This window comes from Synchiropus splendidus, chromosome 3 (assembly GCF_027744825.2).
Source record: "Synchiropus splendidus isolate RoL2022-P1 chromosome 3, RoL_Sspl_1.0, whole genome shotgun sequence".
NCBI lineage: Eukaryota > Metazoa > Chordata > Actinopteri > Syngnathiformes > Callionymidae > Synchiropus > Synchiropus splendidus.
This window is the reverse complement of record NC_071336.1, coordinates 18,392,103-18,411,466: the sequence shown is the minus strand read 5'-3', so window position 1 is coordinate 18,411,466 and position 19,364 is coordinate 18,392,103. Positions and strand designations below refer to the sequence as shown.

Sequence of the window (19,364 nt, the reverse complement as noted above, 5' to 3'; positions counted from 1 at the left end):
CATAGACATATTTACAAAGGGAAAATAATGAAGCGGCCTGAGAAAACAAGAAAAGGGAATGAGCTTCTCAGGCGTCAATCTGTCATCACACTGCTTTAGGATAATCTTCCAGTTATCTCTTTATAGTATCATGATAAAAGGAGTTGTTTTTGGACCATAATTTCCTCATCAGAGGACAAGGCCAACAATCTTAATGACTGCTCCTCGCTGAGATGAAGATTCGGGGAAATGAGAGGCCAGCAGATCAGAGGCAAAAAGCAGCTCAGCTAAACACTCACTGTCTCTGTTTATGCTCTATGGTGATGTGTTTGATAAAGCCATGTCAGCGTGGGGGAGGGGGAGTTGAGAAAGTGGGGGTGTGAGGATGATGCTCTCACTAAAGGTGAATTCCTTCCACCGCAAGGGCACGTGAACAGATTCCCATAAACTCTCACCATGGTTACAAATGTACAGCTACATTTTGTATATTAGGCAAAATAAAAACAAAAAAGCAAAATAAATCTCATGCAGTATCGGGAGGACAAGTGTGTCCATCTACTGTAGTAAAAATACACTTAATTCTCCATATAAAATAAGGTTCCAATGTTAATTGCTGGCTCAAAATTGAATCTGCCCCAACCACCATATTCTAACAGGCAGAGGCAGAGGTGTGTCTCAGAAAAGCAATGGTTCAATATCAAGTTACTTAGTTCCCAGAGGAATTCCAATGATCCCATGACAACTGTGCTGGCCATCGATTGGTTGATAATTTGGTGCAATTTTCACAGACAAAATATGGAGAATGTAGTGACACAGTAGTGCAGTTCCCCAGTTGAGACTATACTTCCTGTGCAATAAATGTATATAAACTCAAACAGTCTCTAATAACATTTAAAGGTCATCATATAAGAGAAGAAATGCATACAGCGGTTGCTGTTTAAGTCCATAATTATTACTAATGTTAAGCTAACCTCTCAACTATCTGCTCTTGAATATGACTCAGAACTCGTACATATTCATGAAGGTCTAAGGAAAGATTTAATTCTGATTCCAACTAATCGAGCTGCATCCTCTAATTCTCAAAAAGAAGAACAAATGGTTTATTGGCACAAGGTGACAACAAATACAGTTACTACATTTTCATTGCCTCAAACCTGTTGATGATTAAGGGGAAGATTGAGGGGAAGTCAAGACTGTCGACACTATGAGCCAGGAATGTGTCATCTTGGCTTTATTTGTACGAACATCACAAACTGAAGATGGCCAGGGGATTTTCCGACTATAATATTCTGTGTAAGCTACACAACAGTAGGGTAAAAACCAAGCTGCCTGGCATCAGCCAATCAGCATCTGTGGGTGAATATGACAGAAAACCTTGACTCCATTTTATTTACAGCACATTGCTATATCTGCAAAGTTCATTCTTAAGCACTCAAAACTGCGCTTCTGCCAACATAGGATGGCTTCCTTTTAACTACTCGGTCTGTTCCAGAACTGTTAGAGATAGTAGAGCAGTGTGAGAACGAAGGAAGAGACATGAGCGTGTCTTTTTGTCCTTGCTGAAGCCAATTAGTGCTGCGAAAAAGTGAAGAGCCCTGTGAGATTCCTGGTTCTACTGAAAGAGACGTGCAATTTCTCTTCTCTTCTTTGCCACAGCTTCCTAACAGAAGACAGATCCAAGAGTGATTTTAAAAAAAGACACCAGTTGCAGGAGGAAGGGTACTGCTTTGTCTCACTGAGGCAGTAAGGATTAATAATTATTTATCTATTTATTGATTGAAGGACAGAGGCAGCAGAGGCCTGAGATATTTGTACAACACTGAAGGCCAAAAGAGGTTCCTTCAGGACTGTTGACTTAAAGAATGAGGAAGCAGGTCAGTGGAGACCCAACTGTGCAACCTGTCCAGGCTGCTGTCCTTCCACCCTGGTGAGCTGGGAGTGGTTTGTGGTGTATATAGTGTATATATTGTTGATGCAGTTTTACATGAAATTAAATGACACAAACAACACTCCACACTATTGGAATTCAGATGTTGAATTTCACAGAATGACAGTTGATTCCTTGACTGTTGAGCTGAAGACAGCCATCTCTTCCTTTTAATCTGGCATATAACTGTGACTTTCCAAACACAAGATCCAAGGCTGTGCTAATCAAAACAAAAAAAACTCCCAGATGAAGCTTTAGGTCTTTGACAGAGGAGTAGAATAAACAGTTGGATGGTTCAAACATACCGTTTCTCTCTCTCATGCTCCAGCTTGACTCTTAAATCCTGTGGAGAGGAAACAACAACAGAGGGGAGTCATGGAAGTGGAAAGTGATTCATGCTTTTTATGTTGGATATGATGGACTGAATAAACAAAAGAATGACAGTAATACAAGTTCAATATCAGGATAAATATTCTATAATAGACAATAAAAGGTTGTCAATCATTACACCGCTTTGTGTTATTTCTCTCCCTCTGCTTCACAAAGATAAGACTTTCCTTCTGACGACATGACACAATCTCACTTGTCTATTTATAAAGCTGTGAGCTCAGAGAGATGGAATCTGGAGGAGCCTGCAAGTCTGCATGAGGTCAGCATACATCGGAATTGGGTGAAGATGAAAAAGTGTCATTAGAGATGAATCAACTTCAATCACAGCTGACCTTAATTTTTCTCTTTAAAGGCACAAGTAAAGAAACACAAAGATGAGGGGTCAAAATATGATAAACTAAAGCAGGTGTGTTACCATCAAAACCATTTACTTCAAAACCAATAAGCTGCATGTTGAGAATGCAACTTCATTAAAAGTCTACTCTGAAGAAAACCCCCTTGTTACCTGTTTGTACAGTAATGTTCTGTTCTTGGGCTTGTGGCTATTCTGCTGTGAGTAACAGCGGCCCAGAGCTGCCAGGTCCTTCATGATGGAGTTGAGCGCCTCCTCATCATCTATAGAAAAGAGGAAACAAAAACATTAACTCATAGTTCATATTCGGAAGTGAAAGCATCACTATGTGTTGGCAAGTAGCGGACGGTCAAGAACTTGGTTAAGACATAATGGTGGAATACACAGAAAGTCATGCAATCTGACACATCTGACTGAGTTTTAAAGTAAGTGCATTTTTTTAATCCCTGATGTTGGACCTTGTGGCAGTGAACACAGAATTGCATGCCGCCTGGCAACAAAAGTATGTCCAGGCTGCACTACACTACACTATACACCGCAGCAATCAGTCCGTAAGTGTAAAATGTCAATGATAATGATTCAAAGTCTCAAAAAAGAATGAAACACCTGGTCCATCTCTACATTTGGGGTCTCACAACATGCCTACGATTGTGCACAATTTAAAGTGAAACAAGTTTTAAAAAAAAGTCAGTCAAAACACCACAACTGGAGGCTAAAAACTTAGGTATTGACAAGGCACAAGTGGAGGCACATCAGTGTCTCTCTAGTCTAGAAACATTACAAGTCACGAAAACATTAGGAACAAATCAACCAATTTATTAATTTTGGAAAGTCCTTGTATAGCAAGACAAGATTCACTTCCTGTACTCACAGTAGAGTTACTGACAGAGACACCAACAGTGAGCTGTATTTTAATATGCAATAGCCAAGTAGTGACAGGTTTCTGCTCTGAATGCATGAGATGATCTCATGATGATGCAGATTTAAATTCACCACGTTTAAGTCTCTTATTGTTGTTCAGATGGAAACAGAAGTAGGGCATGAGTGCTTCATTTTCTGCCGCACATGATCTAACCAGTTTAACACAATTGTCCTCATTCAGCACTTTTTGATCTCAGTTATCAACAGTACCAACCCTGCACCTCTCCATGACGGTCGCCCACTCGCTGCTCCACTTCAGCGTTTCAAAGCTGACAGAAAACCAAATGAAATCTAGCAGCACCATCGGTTCAAGTGCTATCATAATTTAAGGTGATTCTGTTCCTGACTTCTCATTTAGCTCAACATAGAGTGCTTTTTATATGCACAAATTTCTGTTTTTCTCCAATCACATTTGCATCAAAAACATCTATCGAAACCTCATCTTCGGAGTTTCAGCTTCAATACTGTCATGTTGTCATGTTGACAATCAACAAAACATTTGGTTACACTTCAGATTGGGGAACACATTAACCATTACTATCTTATTAATAATCAGTAAATGTGGTGTTGTTTAGAGCAAACTTCCAGGATAAAATACATATATAGTCAATATTTGGCGACGGAAAATAGCCCAAAGTTGATTTTTGGCTGGAAGACTTAAAGTGACATTACGTGCATGGCACTTATATGATGGAAAAGCTCCACAGGCAAATGAGAGTCCTGGCTTCAGAACAGAGCTCCAACACTCCTGATCCTTTGGATCATCTAACTTAAGTAACCAGCTCCTCTGATGCATCTTTAGCAGACGTTCTTCTAGTATTATTTCATGTCATAATACAACTATTATGAGGTAAGATGTTACCATTAGGGTACAGCACCAGGCTGGACACAGAGAAATAACCAACAGAGAAAATACTATTGAGAGAAAACACTGTTACATCAGCCATTGGACATTGCAGCAATCCTACAAATCAAAGTTAGAATGCATGTGACTTGAACGCAGGAATTAATGGGAAAATATTTTTGATTTTACAATCTTTCAGAAGGCTGTCCATCATTCACGAGGGGACTACGTTAGATAACAAAACAGTCCTTTTGAATTTCACTGAAATTTACACTGTCCGTTATGGGGGCAGCACAGCGGCGCAACGGTTAGCACCTGCATCTCAGCAAGAAGGTTCAAATCCAGCTCTGGAACTTTCCCACATTTTCTACGTGCCTGCATGGGCACGGGCACTCCGGTTTCCTCCTACAGTAGGTGCTGTGCGATGGACTGGTCACCTGTCCAGGGTATCACCCAATGACCGCAGGGGTAAGCTGCAACACTCCCCGCAACCCTGAACAGGGACTAAGCGCTGGTTAACTGAAAATTGATGGATGTACTGTCCGTTGGTGAAATGGCAATGCTAAATAAATACAATTTTGTCAATTTATTATATGACGCTTGAATACTACTTGATGCGTAATGCCCTGATTACAGTGAGTTAAGCCGACAGTCAGCCATAGTTGCAAATGGCATTATCATTCTTTCAGTTCATTTCGGTACAGCTCTATTTATAATGTTCAAAAACTTGCTAATGTGTTGATAATACTCATACAAATAGCTTTGATTTATGGTCATATAGTACACATCAAGGAACTCAAGCTGACAACTGCTCAAACAGGAAAAAAACTGATTCACTGACGGATATGACACACTTGACATTTCATTACACATTGGGACTTTTGTATGCATAAATCAACTTTGTCACTGTAAAAATTACCATCGGTGAGTGATGTGTGTGAGTGATGTGAATCTAAACTGTTGATTCTCAATAAATCGGATAAGTTGTAATCATCTTTTAATAGACAAAGTTTGAAATCTTATTTATTAAATCTATATAAAGTGTTATATTTCTGGCGGGAAATACATAAATAAAACACATAAATGTATGTATATCATGCAGTTAAGTAAATACGTCACAGCTGGTGGGACAAAGCGTTGCTTCATTCATCTATAACAGCAATAAATATAGTTCCAGGAGGCTTTCATTTCATTTGAAGTTGATTTCATTCAGGCCCAAATAATAAACACACCTTTCTAGATCATAACTCATAACTCAACAAGTCATCTGAGTCATCAGAAAAAAAGGGAGTGCCCATGAGCAAAAGGTGGAATACACCCTGCACAGGTCAAGTCCATCACATATAATCCATCGTTTATTGACCATTTATATTCTTCACATAACCCATATGAATGTTTTGGGAAACCATACAGAACACTTGATCATAAAGATAGCGGGTCAGTTCTCTCAGGCTGGCTATTTTAGTTCCTATGGTGGGTGGGAGGTCCAGACTTCCCAGTTTGCTGGCAGTCAAGGATACAAAACAAACAACACAGGCTTGTCTGTGTCTGTTGCATGAGTGTGTTCAAGCTTCTACTGTGAACGATTTATAATAACAGAGGGAAGGCTGGCCTCGCTGAGAGTGTGTGAAACCCATCGCGCAGTTGTGAGCATGCAGACCAGTGAACTCATCAGACACAGTTGTTCTTATTATTATTTTTTAATTATTATTATTTTTTTAATCAACTACAAAATCTTTCCGACCAAAACAGTCATTCGATGACATGATAGAAAATTATGGGGCTATACACATCAACAAAGATAACATCCATCCTGCCACTGACCAAATATTACTCACCAGAAATGCTGACTAAATGACAGTACCAAACTCTGTGCAGACGTCACCATGGCAACCACATACACCTCCACAATGATATCGCTGGTTTTTTTAGATATCTGTGACCACTGCAAATGTTCATCATAGCTATGGTGAGACAGTAAAATCCACATAACACAGTCTCTAGTAACTGAACAATGTGCCATTAACAAAACGTCCAAATCAGAGCTGTCAATCATGGGTAAAAAAGAAAAGAATAAAGTTCAATATTGTGTGGACATTTCATTTTTTAACATATATAATCATTTTGCGATAAAACGTGCCTGTCCAACACATGCAGCTCTTTGCCCAGTTTCATGAGGCTGCGGTTTTGATGAAGTTGCTGTTGAGAAGATTGTTTATATAAGAAATAAGTTGAAAAAATAAAAGCTATTCCAGCAAAATTTCTAAATATGAATTTGAATCTTTGAACTTTGAATCGCATTTAACTTTGAAACATAAACAGTACACACGATCACTGTCAAATGCATTAAGTTTTAAAATAAATGCACAAGAGGGATAAGCCAGACGCGAACTGGCAACCTTGAGAAACACGGAGATGTGCTTTAACCGCTATACTGATGCAGAGCCACATGACTTGCTGTGAGCCTTGTTTGCCATGCCTACATATTTGTAGGATGTGGCTCTTAGCCCATGACTGGTTGGCCACTCCTACTCTAAACCGTGGGATCCTTGTTTTTGCTTGATCTATGCTTGAGATGTAAGCTTGAAATAATTATCAACATGCAAATATTTGGCAGCAATAACAAGATAATCAAACATTTTATTAGCACGGATGAATGTCTTTCTTCATGCCACAGTCGAACAAATGTTTAAACTTCACTCAGACAAGAACAGAGTCTGTGGTGAGAATTTTCCATGGCCAGAGATTATTCCAGCCACAAAATTTCATTCTTAAAAAGACTTCCTATTTGTCTGGTCTTGGCTAAAATGTGACTAGCCTGAGAAAAAGGGGAATTCCAGGAAGCCAAGCAAAGCGAGCAGCATTACTCAACTGAGGTTGATTGCTAAGTGTTGCATCAGCACTCCCTTTCCATTTTTTTTCAAACATGACTGTGAAAGAGTCTGAAATGCAGCTGAAACTCAAATGAGTGTAGCAAGTTCTGGATCAGGTTATACAAGACTGTAAACAACAGTGGTTCGCAGTAGTGGTGCAACAGATCCAGTTGATGAACATGGACTACTCTACGTGTTCAGGTCAATGCTTCTTGCACACATTTTGCACGTTATTTTTTTCGGACCAGCTGTTTTTTCAATACAAGCTTCCACACCAGCAATGTTACTTCACTTCACCATTATCACCTCTGCATTTCAGCAGCTCATTGCGGCAGAATCCAACCGGACTAAAGCTATTACCAAAGCTACTGGTGAGCAGGGATGCCAACTCTCAAGCAGTCAGCAGAAGACTCACACAAATGTGGTTCATCTCATGTACTCATGTACATGTACCGTATTTTGAGCCAAGTAAATTCAGAAACACCAATAATAACACAAAACAGCACCATGTCAAGTGGCAGGTCCAACGGAATAATTCAGCACAGCACATTGACCCACCGGTTGCCTGAACATGTCACACCTTATTTTGTACTTGAAGTTGTTTTCATATTATTTAAATTAAATAATTAAGTTAGTTAAGTTAAATTAAACTAACTAGAGAAAAAGGCAAATGGACTAATTTAGTTTAGTCTTCCTTGCATTTTGATGAACCAATCAATGAGTTCAAAATGTGACTTTTTTATTTGTTGCTCGAGCAAAGAAATCAAGATTAAAAAAAAAAACTGAAAAAAATAACACTGCAGTAATCCTGAGTAAGTGCAGGTGAATGTGGTACAAGGTCCATCGAAGCACATACTGAGTGCTGGCTGGATAAAGACATAGAGGGGATTTCCTGGAGCTGAGAGACACATCATGGCAAAGGCATTCAGCAGGCTGAGCTGCTGGAGCCAATCAGATCTTTGCTCTGCAGCAGCAAGAGTCCAAGCTGTGACTCACGCCATTTAGTTGCAGTTTTTTTCAGACCAGAATAGGATTCATTTAGACCTAATGAATATAGTTATTTGATTAGATTAGATGTCCTTACACCACATTTAATCTCCAACAAAGTGCAATTGCTCTTACGTAAGTCAGGTATCATGGGTGTGTGAGTGTTTGTACAACATCTTTGCTGAAGTGTCTGAAAACACTTCCTTCTCCCACACTGCCAAACGTTACCGCCTCACTGTAATGGAAAGAGTTATGTTGTGTTGAATTCTTGACAACATTTTAGGGAAAAACCATGTATTCTGTCTATGAAAATGAATACTTTACAGCAATGAACGTCATTCCGACATCACAACTTGAATTTAAAAAATACTCCCAGTGATGAAGTGAGACAAACAGAGCTCCTAGGCAATACACAAGTATTTTTTTGTTATTCATGAATGGCTACGCTGCATGAGAGAGAGACAATTATAGTTTTGATTTGCTTGTGACACTCTGACGCGGAAGGATGAATTATATCTAATGAATAGTCAAAATAACTTAATTGACTGTAAAATCGGGCCGAGGCATAACAATCTCCTCAGAAGTACATGCATGTTACATTTTACTCCTGGATAAGGTCTCCTGGGTCTGTGAGAATGAGGTGCAGTCTAACAAGGCAACATAGTATTAAAATAAGAAACGTGGGAAAAAGCAAAGGCAAATTAACATCAAAGGAAATATGCAGTTAATCCTTTTAATGTGGTTTGTTGACCGTGCCTTCATTTTTTATTTGCTCTGTGGTGCAGTCAGCATTCAAAGAATTTGAGATGTGCAATACAAAGGCAGGTTTTATGATGTTATCACAGGGCAATTATTTCTCGACGATAAACCCTCCCACCCCCAAAATTTTAAGAACTGGTACAATATGATTTGCTATAGTTGTGCTGCATGTGAGTTATCCTGTACATGACATCACTCTCCAAGACGCAAACAAGCAAAAAAAAAATTCTATGGAAATTCATAAAAAGATCAACAATCAGTGACTTGGATGAGTAACTTTGAACTGGTTGTAAAATAAAAAAAGATGCACACCAGACAAAAGCCTGCGTCTTAAGAGGCTATTCCCAATTCATCTAACAATGGGAAATTCAGGCTTTTGAAGATAGAGATGTCTTGAAAGACTTCCAAAGGACAGTTTTTCAAACCTTGTGAGTTCCTGTGTTGTCCAGGTCCATTTTGAAGACCGTCATCTGTGTAAAAAAAAAAAAGAATTTGTTTACTTGTAAATCGAAACATTTCAGAAAACTGCTGTTATTCATCAAGACATATCTGTAAAGCAAGATGTCTTGGTATTGACCCAAAGTATGCACATAACAAAAATATGGCTGTTTTAAAATCAATTCAACTTGTACTTTCTCTCAGTTTTTCCACTCAAAACATTAGATTGGGGAATTGAAGAATATTGTGCACTTATTATCCCTCCTGCCACTGTGGGAAGACTAATTTCAGCGGTACTCTCAAGGACTCTTCTATTAGTTTCTCATAAAATGCCACTCAAACTGCATGTAGTTTGGTTGGCCATATTGTGTGCAGTCCTGACTGTTGAGTTTGAGTGAAACTGCGTTTCTATACAGTTTGTTCTTATGACATTATGACTGACCTCTTAAAGCCTAGCACACACAATTGACATTGAATTGAATCTATGAGCTTATCAGCCAAGTGAGCACACGCATTCCCACAATGACTGTGTGTACACAATCAGGCCTCCTAAAATGTAACTTTGAAGTAGCTGATGTAAGCAAACGTCTGGCTGAACGAAAAATAAATAAATCAAATAATAAGAAGAAGAATAAAGTGATCTTTTTGGGAGGGTGGGGGTCACCGTTAATAAGCCTCTTGATTTTTTTTATTTTTGAAAATGGTGACATCACAGCCCCATCCGTCTCATCTCTCTCCCTGAAAGTCGTGACTACACAACAATAACAGCGAACTTCAAAATAGTGGTCATTCAGCAACAGCTGTTGACCTTATTGTAAATTTTAAAACAAATCTGACATTTTAATAAACACCATCAGTCCACACCAACATCTCAGTTTCCATGTTCTACTGCTACTATAGCATTGAACTCAACATCTAAGTCTCATTAGTTGTGAAAGTATTACAATACCAGACACAGGCCTGGCATGAGCACAGTCAAGAATGTGAAGAACCTGAATGAACATGTTGGGTTGAGGTGGTAAAAAGCAATTGCCATTTGTGACAGCCACAAAATTCTTTGCCTCGCTCCAAATAGAGCAGTTCTCACAAAAAAAGTCACACATTCAAACAATATTTGTCGGAATGCCTTCACTTTGATTGTGGCAAGCGCTTGCGGAGCATTGTTTCAGTAAGCTTTCATGTTGTCACAAGACCTTGGTGAGAGCTCAGTTTTGACCCCATTATTTCGCCACATAATGTTGCGGGACCCTAATCCGAAAGGAGGCTGATACCTATTTGTTAGATTAGATCCAGGTGGCAACATTTTTTTGGCCAGGCAGCATGATGAGCTTGAAATTGAACGTTACAAATTACACCTAATCTGTTTTTTAAGGGTGTGTTGTGCTCTTATTAGTATGCATCACATTATGAAACTCATAAAAACAAAATTAGCAGTACTTGGTGTTTTATTGATTCATTGTCATTTGCCAGTCTGTTGTCGAACTGCATCGTTGTTGAGCCAGATTTCATCCGAAATTAGAAGCTATTTCAACTTGAATGATGCACTGTTTCGCTTAACTGCAACAATGTGTGTTTACACCGGCGATGCTTTGAAAGGGAAGGTAAAAAAATAGAGTTTATACTAACAACAAGAAAACAGCAGGCACATCTGCTGCCACTCACACTTTTCCTCTCCTGAACATGTTATTTCTCTTCAGACTGTTCCTGTCAGCGGATTTGTGGTACCCAGCATCCGCTCAGGTTTCAGTACAACTACTTTCTTTCCACAACTACTCACCCATGTTTACTGTCATCATCAGGAAGTGGCCCCGGTGAACTTGAGCACAAAGCTCAACTTCTCAGTGTGAGTGGAGACCTCAACCTGCAAACACAAAACAGACTTTGATTATCCAAGAGTTCTGTCACTTTTCCGGCAGTAGTGTGCAAAGTACTTGGAAAACAGGACACAGGTGGTTGTTGGTTGCAACAAATAGCCTGTAGTCCCTCGAAATCTGAGAAATCATTCAACACAATTACTGCCAGAATAAACATTTGGCTTTGCTACTTACTCCTGTACAAGTGTATGCTATTGAACAAACCCACTAGTTCCATGCTTGATAACAGAGTGTCTCATTCTCATAGTGTCACACTTTCCACAAATGACAGCACTGGTTCTTAGTTCCAAATTCCCATCAGTGTTTTGACACAGATGAGGACTTCAGAAAAAGGCATGAAAGATTGGATTTAGGGATGATTTACATATAATTTGCATGCTAGCAGAAAAAGCCATCTTACAAACACTTGACCTTGATATGTTGTGTGAATTGTTGGCAGATCTCTTTAGCATAGGCTTCAGACAGTCCCACCATCCTCTGATAGAGTTGGAGCTCTATACGTTTCTCGATTATTTTTGCCATGCACAAAGACTTTAGGCAGCACAACCAGCACTAAGAGCAGGGTCACAGTAGGGTCATTTCATCCGTGACATACTGACGTGTCAGCAGCACGATTGGTCCCCTCCTCCCCCGGAATAGCACAACTTCCTGTGACACCTACGTCATCAGAATCAGAATCAGAATCAGAATCAGAATCAGAATCAGAATCAAATTTATTGCCATGGTCAGTGGGGAGCCCACTGACTAGGAAAGTGCCTTGGAATAAAGTGCAACAAAAAACAAATAAAATAAAATAAATAGAATAACATTACAACAAGGCTGTTCATGAATTTAACAATCTGACAGCCGAGGGAAAGAAGCTGTTCCTGTGACGGGAGGTTCTGGTCTGGATGGACCGTAGCCTCCTGCCAGAGGGAAGAGGAACAAACAGTCTATGTCCAGGGTGAGAAGGGTCGGCTCTGATCCGACCTGCACGTCTCTGGGTCCTAGAGGCATACAGGTCATGAAGAGGTGGCAGGCTGCAACCGATCACCTTCTCAGCAGAATGTACGATGCGCTGCAGTCTGCTCTTGTCCCTGGAGGTGGCACTGTTGTACCAGACGGTGATAGAGGAGGTGAGGATGGACTGGATGATGGCTGTGTAGAACTCCACCAGCAACTTCGTTGGCAGTCGTAGTTTTCGTAGCTGCCTCAGAAAGAACATTCTCTGCTGGGCCTTCCTGATGAGGGACCTGATGGTTGGCTCCCATTTGAGGTCCTCAGTGATGGTGGTTCCCAGGAAGCAGAAGGAGTCCACAATAGGAATCGATAAACCAGCCAACATGAGAGGGGACGGAGGAGCTGTTACTCTCCTGAAGTCCATGATCATCTCACAACTGCCTCTAGCGCCATGGAGACGGAATGCTACAACAAGGCTGCCAAGGCATTCCTCTTCTTTCAACACATTTTTCTAAATAGTCACCTCTCATCAATGGCGTGACTCATTACTATGTTCAGCATACTTTTCATAGCTTTTATGATGGAGAACAGGAGTCATTGAACAGTGGGGCTCACAGTGAGACCCGCGATGCGTTTTATATAGCTGATAAACAGCTGATGCTACAGATAAAATGGTTTGGTTTTATTCATACATATTGTTGGAATCTAAATGTTTACACTGACATACTGCGAGTTGTCATCATGAGGAAACTGCGAGGACTAGGAAAGATGTTAATTTTACTTATGTTTGACTAAGAAGATTACCGAACTATTCATTAGCCATTTTGATGTCTGGCTCTGCATTTCACTGATAAAAATATGGTTAAAAATCATTGTGATTTTTTTCTACTGTGCACTCCATCCTCAGTAATCTCAGTCACTTTATTCAACTTGCGAGCGTAGCGTGGATAAAAGAAGACTGTCTGCTGTTTGCAAAGCTTTTCCACTATTTTCTTGTGGAATGAACAAGAAAACGCACTCTCTCAAATTTGGCTGTGAAACGTGTGCAGCACCACACTATGTAAAAACCGTGCCAAGGCCCACCATGACTTTATGCCTGCAGGCTTTTAGCTAGGATTTTGAGACGGGAGCCATAACCCTGAACCAAGCCAATTCCCCTTCCGACACGCCATGTCTTCTACTGGCATAACAAGTTTCTTTGTAAAAAGGAAAGGGAGCTATAAACATCAATTTGTACAAAATTAACTTTGTATAAAAACAAACATCTGAGTCAAATTATCATTAACAGAGATGAACTCAGTAGCTGTAGCCGCAGTAACACTTTCAGTCTCACTTTCAGTCGCATGGGGATCCTCTGCAGTTTTACCTGGCTGACCCTGATTAATGAAATAAAATACAGAATTTTGTAATGATTATTTCCCTTACTACAAGTTATCGGGTCTACAGCTTTCTTCATCTTCTTCCATGTTTATGCAAGATATGCATACTCATAATTGAAGCACGGGTCTCACCTTCCGGGCCATATCCAGGTACCATGGACAGAGATTGGGGTTGGGGTCAGCAATAGGGTGGTGCCCCTTTCACTATGTCAATTGGTTTATAAACCCCCTAAAACAATGATTTGTTATAGTTACGGTCAACAACATCATCAGTAAGGAGAGCTACAATAAGGGCCCATATGTAGCCAGTGACATTCAATGTAATTTAGTGAGGCAAGTTTCTGATTATGCCTTGCACAGCATGCAGGCTTTTAGCTAGGAGGGCGTCAGGGCAACTTGAAAAAAATGGACCAGTTTTTCTCTGCAGGACGCCCTAAATGGCCCATTATTAGTGACTGTTTAATGTCCTACTTGTAGTGTACTTGTAGTGCAGATGCTCGACCCTTTTGCAGCCGTAGCTTGGCCATCGCGGCTGACATATTTGTTTACCGGCGTAATCTTGCAGTTATCCAAATCTCGTGTTTCACAACACTCACGACACCAAAGCATGCCATTATTGATGGGATGTCTGATGCTGATGGCAGGAGGAAATGCGGGTAAGTTCCAAACTTTAAAAAAATGTTTACAAAACAAACTCATAGCTTTTTAATTTTGTATTTTGCTGCTTTTTGGCAAGAAGCTGTTACAAAATCCTAGCTAATAGCACGACAGCACGTATCCAGAGATCTAATATTAGTGGGGGTGTGACGAGATCTTGCAAGAATAAGCCTGTCAATTTCCTAAACATCTATTTGTGATCTGTGGGGTGCAATATTGCTACACCTGCTCCGTTGGAAACAAAAAAACATCAAGCAGTATAGGACCATGAGAATGAAGTTATTTGTCCATGAATTGTGAGCTACTTTGGGCTTACATTGGACCTTTCCTCACCTGCAGTGGTTCGCCTCAATATGCCTCTCAATTAAACACAATTGCAAGACTGAAACTGAGAGGAGTGCGGAGTCTGAAGAGGGGAAATGTGGAAAAAATGTAATCAAGGGTGGGAGAAAGAAAAACACTCAATAACTACAGTTGATCTAACCTCAGGTGTGAGATGTAATTATCTCTCTATGCCAATTCTGCAAGCGTGAGATGCATGTTCAATAAGCAGACTATATACAAATACAGAATACAAATGCAGAAGAACACACAAAAAAACTGAATGTTGCCGATGAGGCAGACGATCACAGGTTTCACCAACCCAAAACACAACAAGACAAGTGAATTTAATGAGAGAAAAATAGCCACGTACGTAGCTTGTCACACGGTGTTGCAGACCATCTCAGCTGAGTAGACTGTTTACTCTACTTCATAGAGACATAATAGACTTACTTGTAAACCAGGCAAGAAGTGACAAGATAGCGCAAGATAAAATAATGACATCTGTAATATTAAAAATGCTACACCGCAGACCATCAAACAAGATGAGGCACAAATGTCAATCATGCAAATGCATATAAATTGTGTGTAACATTCGCACTGGCAGATGGACCTTAATTATAAAGAATAGAGTAGCAAGTTTGACCAGTGAATAATCCAAATCTTTTGGGACAGTTGAACATATGCACTGCAGTGGTCAATAACTGGCTTGAGAGAATCAATCACATTACAGATTTCCAAGAGAACAAAAGTGATTTATTTATGAAATGGGATGTTTTAGTGTCAGTAACAAGGGAGAAATGGACAAGACTCAAAAGACAGGTGGTCTCTGAAGGCTGTGCCAGCTCTGCCACACACAGAAACAAACCAGGCCCTGTCCATTTCCAGCCAGTCACCAGATGGCCCATCTGTTTTCCCCCTATGCCCAGCATGACGCCCAGCTAGTGTCGGCCACTGATCACAAGCCCAGCGTTCCACCATTTCTTGGCTGGAGCATGACTCGGCAGACGCTCTTGTTGGAGCTCAAATGCTCCTCAACAACATTCACAACGTCTCCCTCCTCGAGTCTGCAGTGTGAGTTAAACACATCCAGAGGACTTGATGCAATGGTTTGTGCTTTACTGCAGCACGGGAACTTAGCAAATGTGATGGATATGGAGTTAATTAATGAATTGTCTCAGCAGAGTTCCTCAGCCCACCCACTCCAATTCTATTTTCATAGCAACCATTAAACCTGCCAAGTGCGTGCAGGCAAGCACGTATGAGCATGTTCGCACACACTGACATCATTGTCTCAGTAAAAACAGACAGCCATGTTGACCAGAGTTCCCTTACGGGACTTGAGAAGTGAGAAGTTGTTTGAGCCGGGTGATCTCATGTCTGACATCATTCTCGGTGAAACCCCGTCTAAAATTGACTACTCAAATACTCAAACATTTGCACTGCATTTCTCACAAATTTTTCAAACACATTAGATCAGGGGTGGCCACCCAGTCAGAGGCTAAGAGCCTCAATGTTTTACTTTGTTGCTGAAAAGAGGCACATCCTACAAATATGTAAGGACAATGAATAACAGGTGAAACACATGCCATACGTTTAGTTTAGGGAATGACAAAGTTCGGTGAAGAGCCGCATGAAACTGGGAAAAGAGCCGCATGTGGCTTGTGAGCCACGGGTTGGCCAGGCCTGCATTAGATTCTCCAAAGAAAGTGACTAAACAAAAGGTGAACCATAAAGGCATAATTCAGTGGCATTCTTTAAACCCAAAAAGGATTTCATGCTTTCATACATGTCATAGATGACTGACTTTGTGTGTGATGGAAATGTCCCAAACTTAATCCCAATAATAGCTTCCTTCCTAGGTTTATAAACACTGTCTAAGTTTTGGTTAGTTTTTGATAAAGAACCAGGGACGGCAGAAGCTCAAACACAGACAGGAAGTACGGGATGATTAGTAAGACTTTGGATAATTGCCTGACTTCAGAGGTCAGCAGCAGGGGAGTCCAGGACACCCGAACACTCAGTACCCCACCCCCTTTGATGAGTCAGAAGTCTCCTGCTGGCAGATTATTCTGGGAAAGACGACAATACAAGCCCTGGTTCAAGACGCAGTAGAAAACGGCTAAGTTTCCATGGAGGGACACACTCAAGGACTTTGGGGAAGCAGACAGGAAATTTGCCACAAGAGACAGTAAAATATCAATCACACTTTTGGCTTCACTTTGACAAAGTACCAAAGACACATGGGACAAGGTAACATCCTGTAATAACAAGAGAAGGGTCCTGTCAAGTGGTGACAAATCAGATCACAGTGAAAGTCCAGCTGTCTTTCTCCAAGGCAAGAACGCATTTTGTCAAACCAACATGTCAATGATGTAAAAACCCTGACCCTTATCAAGTGCAATGTTGCCAATGGAATAAACATCCTAATTCACAATTGCTTTTCCTCGGGCTGCAACATACATGTCATCAATTCAAAATCACCCTCCCATCTTTTAAGACTGACGTACATGCTCACTGACAGGAAGTACCATATTCGTGCAGAAACCATGTTATCTTGAGAAGATAATGAGCATTCCCTGACGCCTACAGACAGAAAGTCGGGGGTGAAAGTTTATTGTGACTCACCAAGGCACTTATTACTCAAATGTTTCAGTTATTCTGTCTTAATAATCTTAAAGGTGGGGAAGAAAGCATTCCTAATTTATATTTATTCACAGTTGAATCCCTCATATTAGTGCGTGCTATAATGACAGCAAGAGTGGGCTGTCATTTCAGATGAAGTGCTGTAAATGGGCAACTTCATAGGTCATATCAATTGTATTTCAGGTTCCTCGTCTAGTGTATGAGGAGTACCATAGAATCATGTGAGGGTGGTGGAGCTCAGAACGAGCGAAGTGAGACGGTGACTATGTTTGCAGAGTTAGACGTACTGATGTCATTGGGAGTGACAAGAAGTGGGTTTATCAGAGGGACTGCTCATGTGGAGAAGCTAGGAAACAAAACTAGGGAGGCCAGACTCAGATGGCTGCGGGACGTTGAGAGGAAAGCCTGGGCATGAAGTGTGAGCTGGGACGATGCAGAAAGCAGGCTGACTTATGAGGCTACCCCTGATGGGAACACAGGTCAACATATAGAAATGGCCCAGCAAATCACCTTTCAATCCACTAGGTCTCAGAAACATGTTGCACTTAGACATCTGGCGCAACCAGTTCCCTTCTCCATTTCCTGCTGTGTTCTCACATCAACAACATATTTAAATAAGGTATTTTAAGTCTCACATCAACAACATATTTAAATAAGGTATTTTAAGTCGACCTACACATTAAATCACAATAATGCATTATGTGTTTAAATATTAAATGTTCATATATATATTTATATATAAATAGCACAAAATAGCTAACACTTCAATTGAGTTGTGAACTTTATAACTTGTCATTGTCCCCTGAATACATAAGGTGGTTAAAAACAAGGGTTAGCATAACATTCTAACGTTTACACAGGCGGGCGGACTTCTTACATATACCGACAGTAAATGCAATTCAATGTTGGTAGTTTGACAGTAAACCAAATACCATAAAGAGCAGTGTGAAACAAGCAGCCCAGTGACTTCAACGGACCATTTTAGACACACATTTACCTGTTATCTTCGTCTTTCCATGGTGAAACTGGGGTCTGCAGGTGTCTGAAGAGTAATTTGTTGAAGTTATAGCGCGAAAAAGTGCGAAAAACAATCCAAACTGATGCGGAGAAAACCTTCCAGAAGAACAGCGGGCTGGTATCCGGAAACTGCGCTCTGGAGCAGAGAGCAGGGAAAAACAAACACTCAGGAAGACAGGAATGTGTCCTCTTCCTGCCGCCGCATCGTTCGGCGCCTGGCTTCGACTTGAAAACGAGTGTAAAGTGAGAAATGAAATAACGTCCCACAGTGAAGTTGCGTCGCCGCTCTTGGTCCGCGCAGCTCCGAAAACCTGACTTCTCTTCTGAGACGAGCCTCTGACGTCAGGAGTGACGTTTCTGAGGTGCGGCGGCGCTATATAGTACTACCGCCCCCCAATGTACGTATGTGGCAATCGCATGCAAATGTGCAAAATTGGCTCCAACCTAAGTTGATCTACGTCTTGTACAATTATTTCAGTTGAATTGGGATGCAATGTTTAGTCCTTGATATATATGTAAAGTGGCAGCACTGTAGTGCAGCTGTTAGTGACATAGCCCCACATCCAGTTTCCTCCCAAAATGTGGCCTCTTCCGACCCAGAAGGGCCAACATACTCCTTATGCTATGACACCTATACACTCAGTTGCTAAAATGCCCTGAACATTCTGTTGGTGAGGGAAAGCTTGTCATTTAACCTCAAAGATTGTAAGTTGTATGGGACTAACTCTCATTTCCCAAAGATTATTATACGGGTTCCATGTTTTCCAGAATAAAAGGAAGAAGTTTTGACACAGGAAAGAACCGTTGAATGGAAACTAAGCTAGGCAGACTTCAGAAGTCAGGTAAAAGCAGGGAGAGTGCACAGGCAGTGGGTATGACACTGTCTGCTTAAGCCTTCAGGCATAACGGGCAAATTGAATTCACTGCAACATCTCGGCCATTTATCTTTGATGGGTGACGACAAGTCTGCAATGATTATGGCATCCCGTGACCTTAGCCCTGGAACAGTGTTTTCAGGTGTGCCCATCAAGGTTACATGGTGACCACACATGCCCTTCACT

The 19,364-nt window shown here is 40.8% G+C and overlaps 1 protein-coding gene across 4 annotated transcripts in view; it reads right to left on the bottom strand.

Annotated features, from left to right (window-relative positions):
* The window catches only part of map3k22 (mitogen-activated protein kinase kinase kinase 22), a 35,718-nt gene extending 17,094 nt beyond the window's left edge, over window positions 1-18,624 (bottom strand). For 2 of the 4 annotated variants that reach the window (XM_053859657.1, XM_053859658.1), the window contains exons 1-5: window positions 18,284-18,624; window positions 11,248-11,331; window positions 9,458-9,502; window positions 2,802-2,911; window positions 2,212-2,249 (exon numbers count right to left, since the gene is read on the bottom strand). In XM_053859657.1, the coding sequence (XP_053715632.1) occupies window positions 2,212-2,249; window positions 2,802-2,911; window positions 9,458-9,502; window positions 11,248-11,266 (212 nt within the window). In that variant the 5' untranslated portion in view covers window positions 11,267-11,331; window positions 18,284-18,624. The remainder of the gene's footprint in view (window positions 1-2,211; window positions 2,250-2,801; window positions 2,912-9,457; window positions 9,503-11,247; window positions 11,332-18,283) is intronic. The other 2 variants (XM_053859655.1, XM_053859656.1) reach the window with 1 other exon arrangement.
* Window positions 18,625-19,364: the final 740 nt, after the last annotated feature.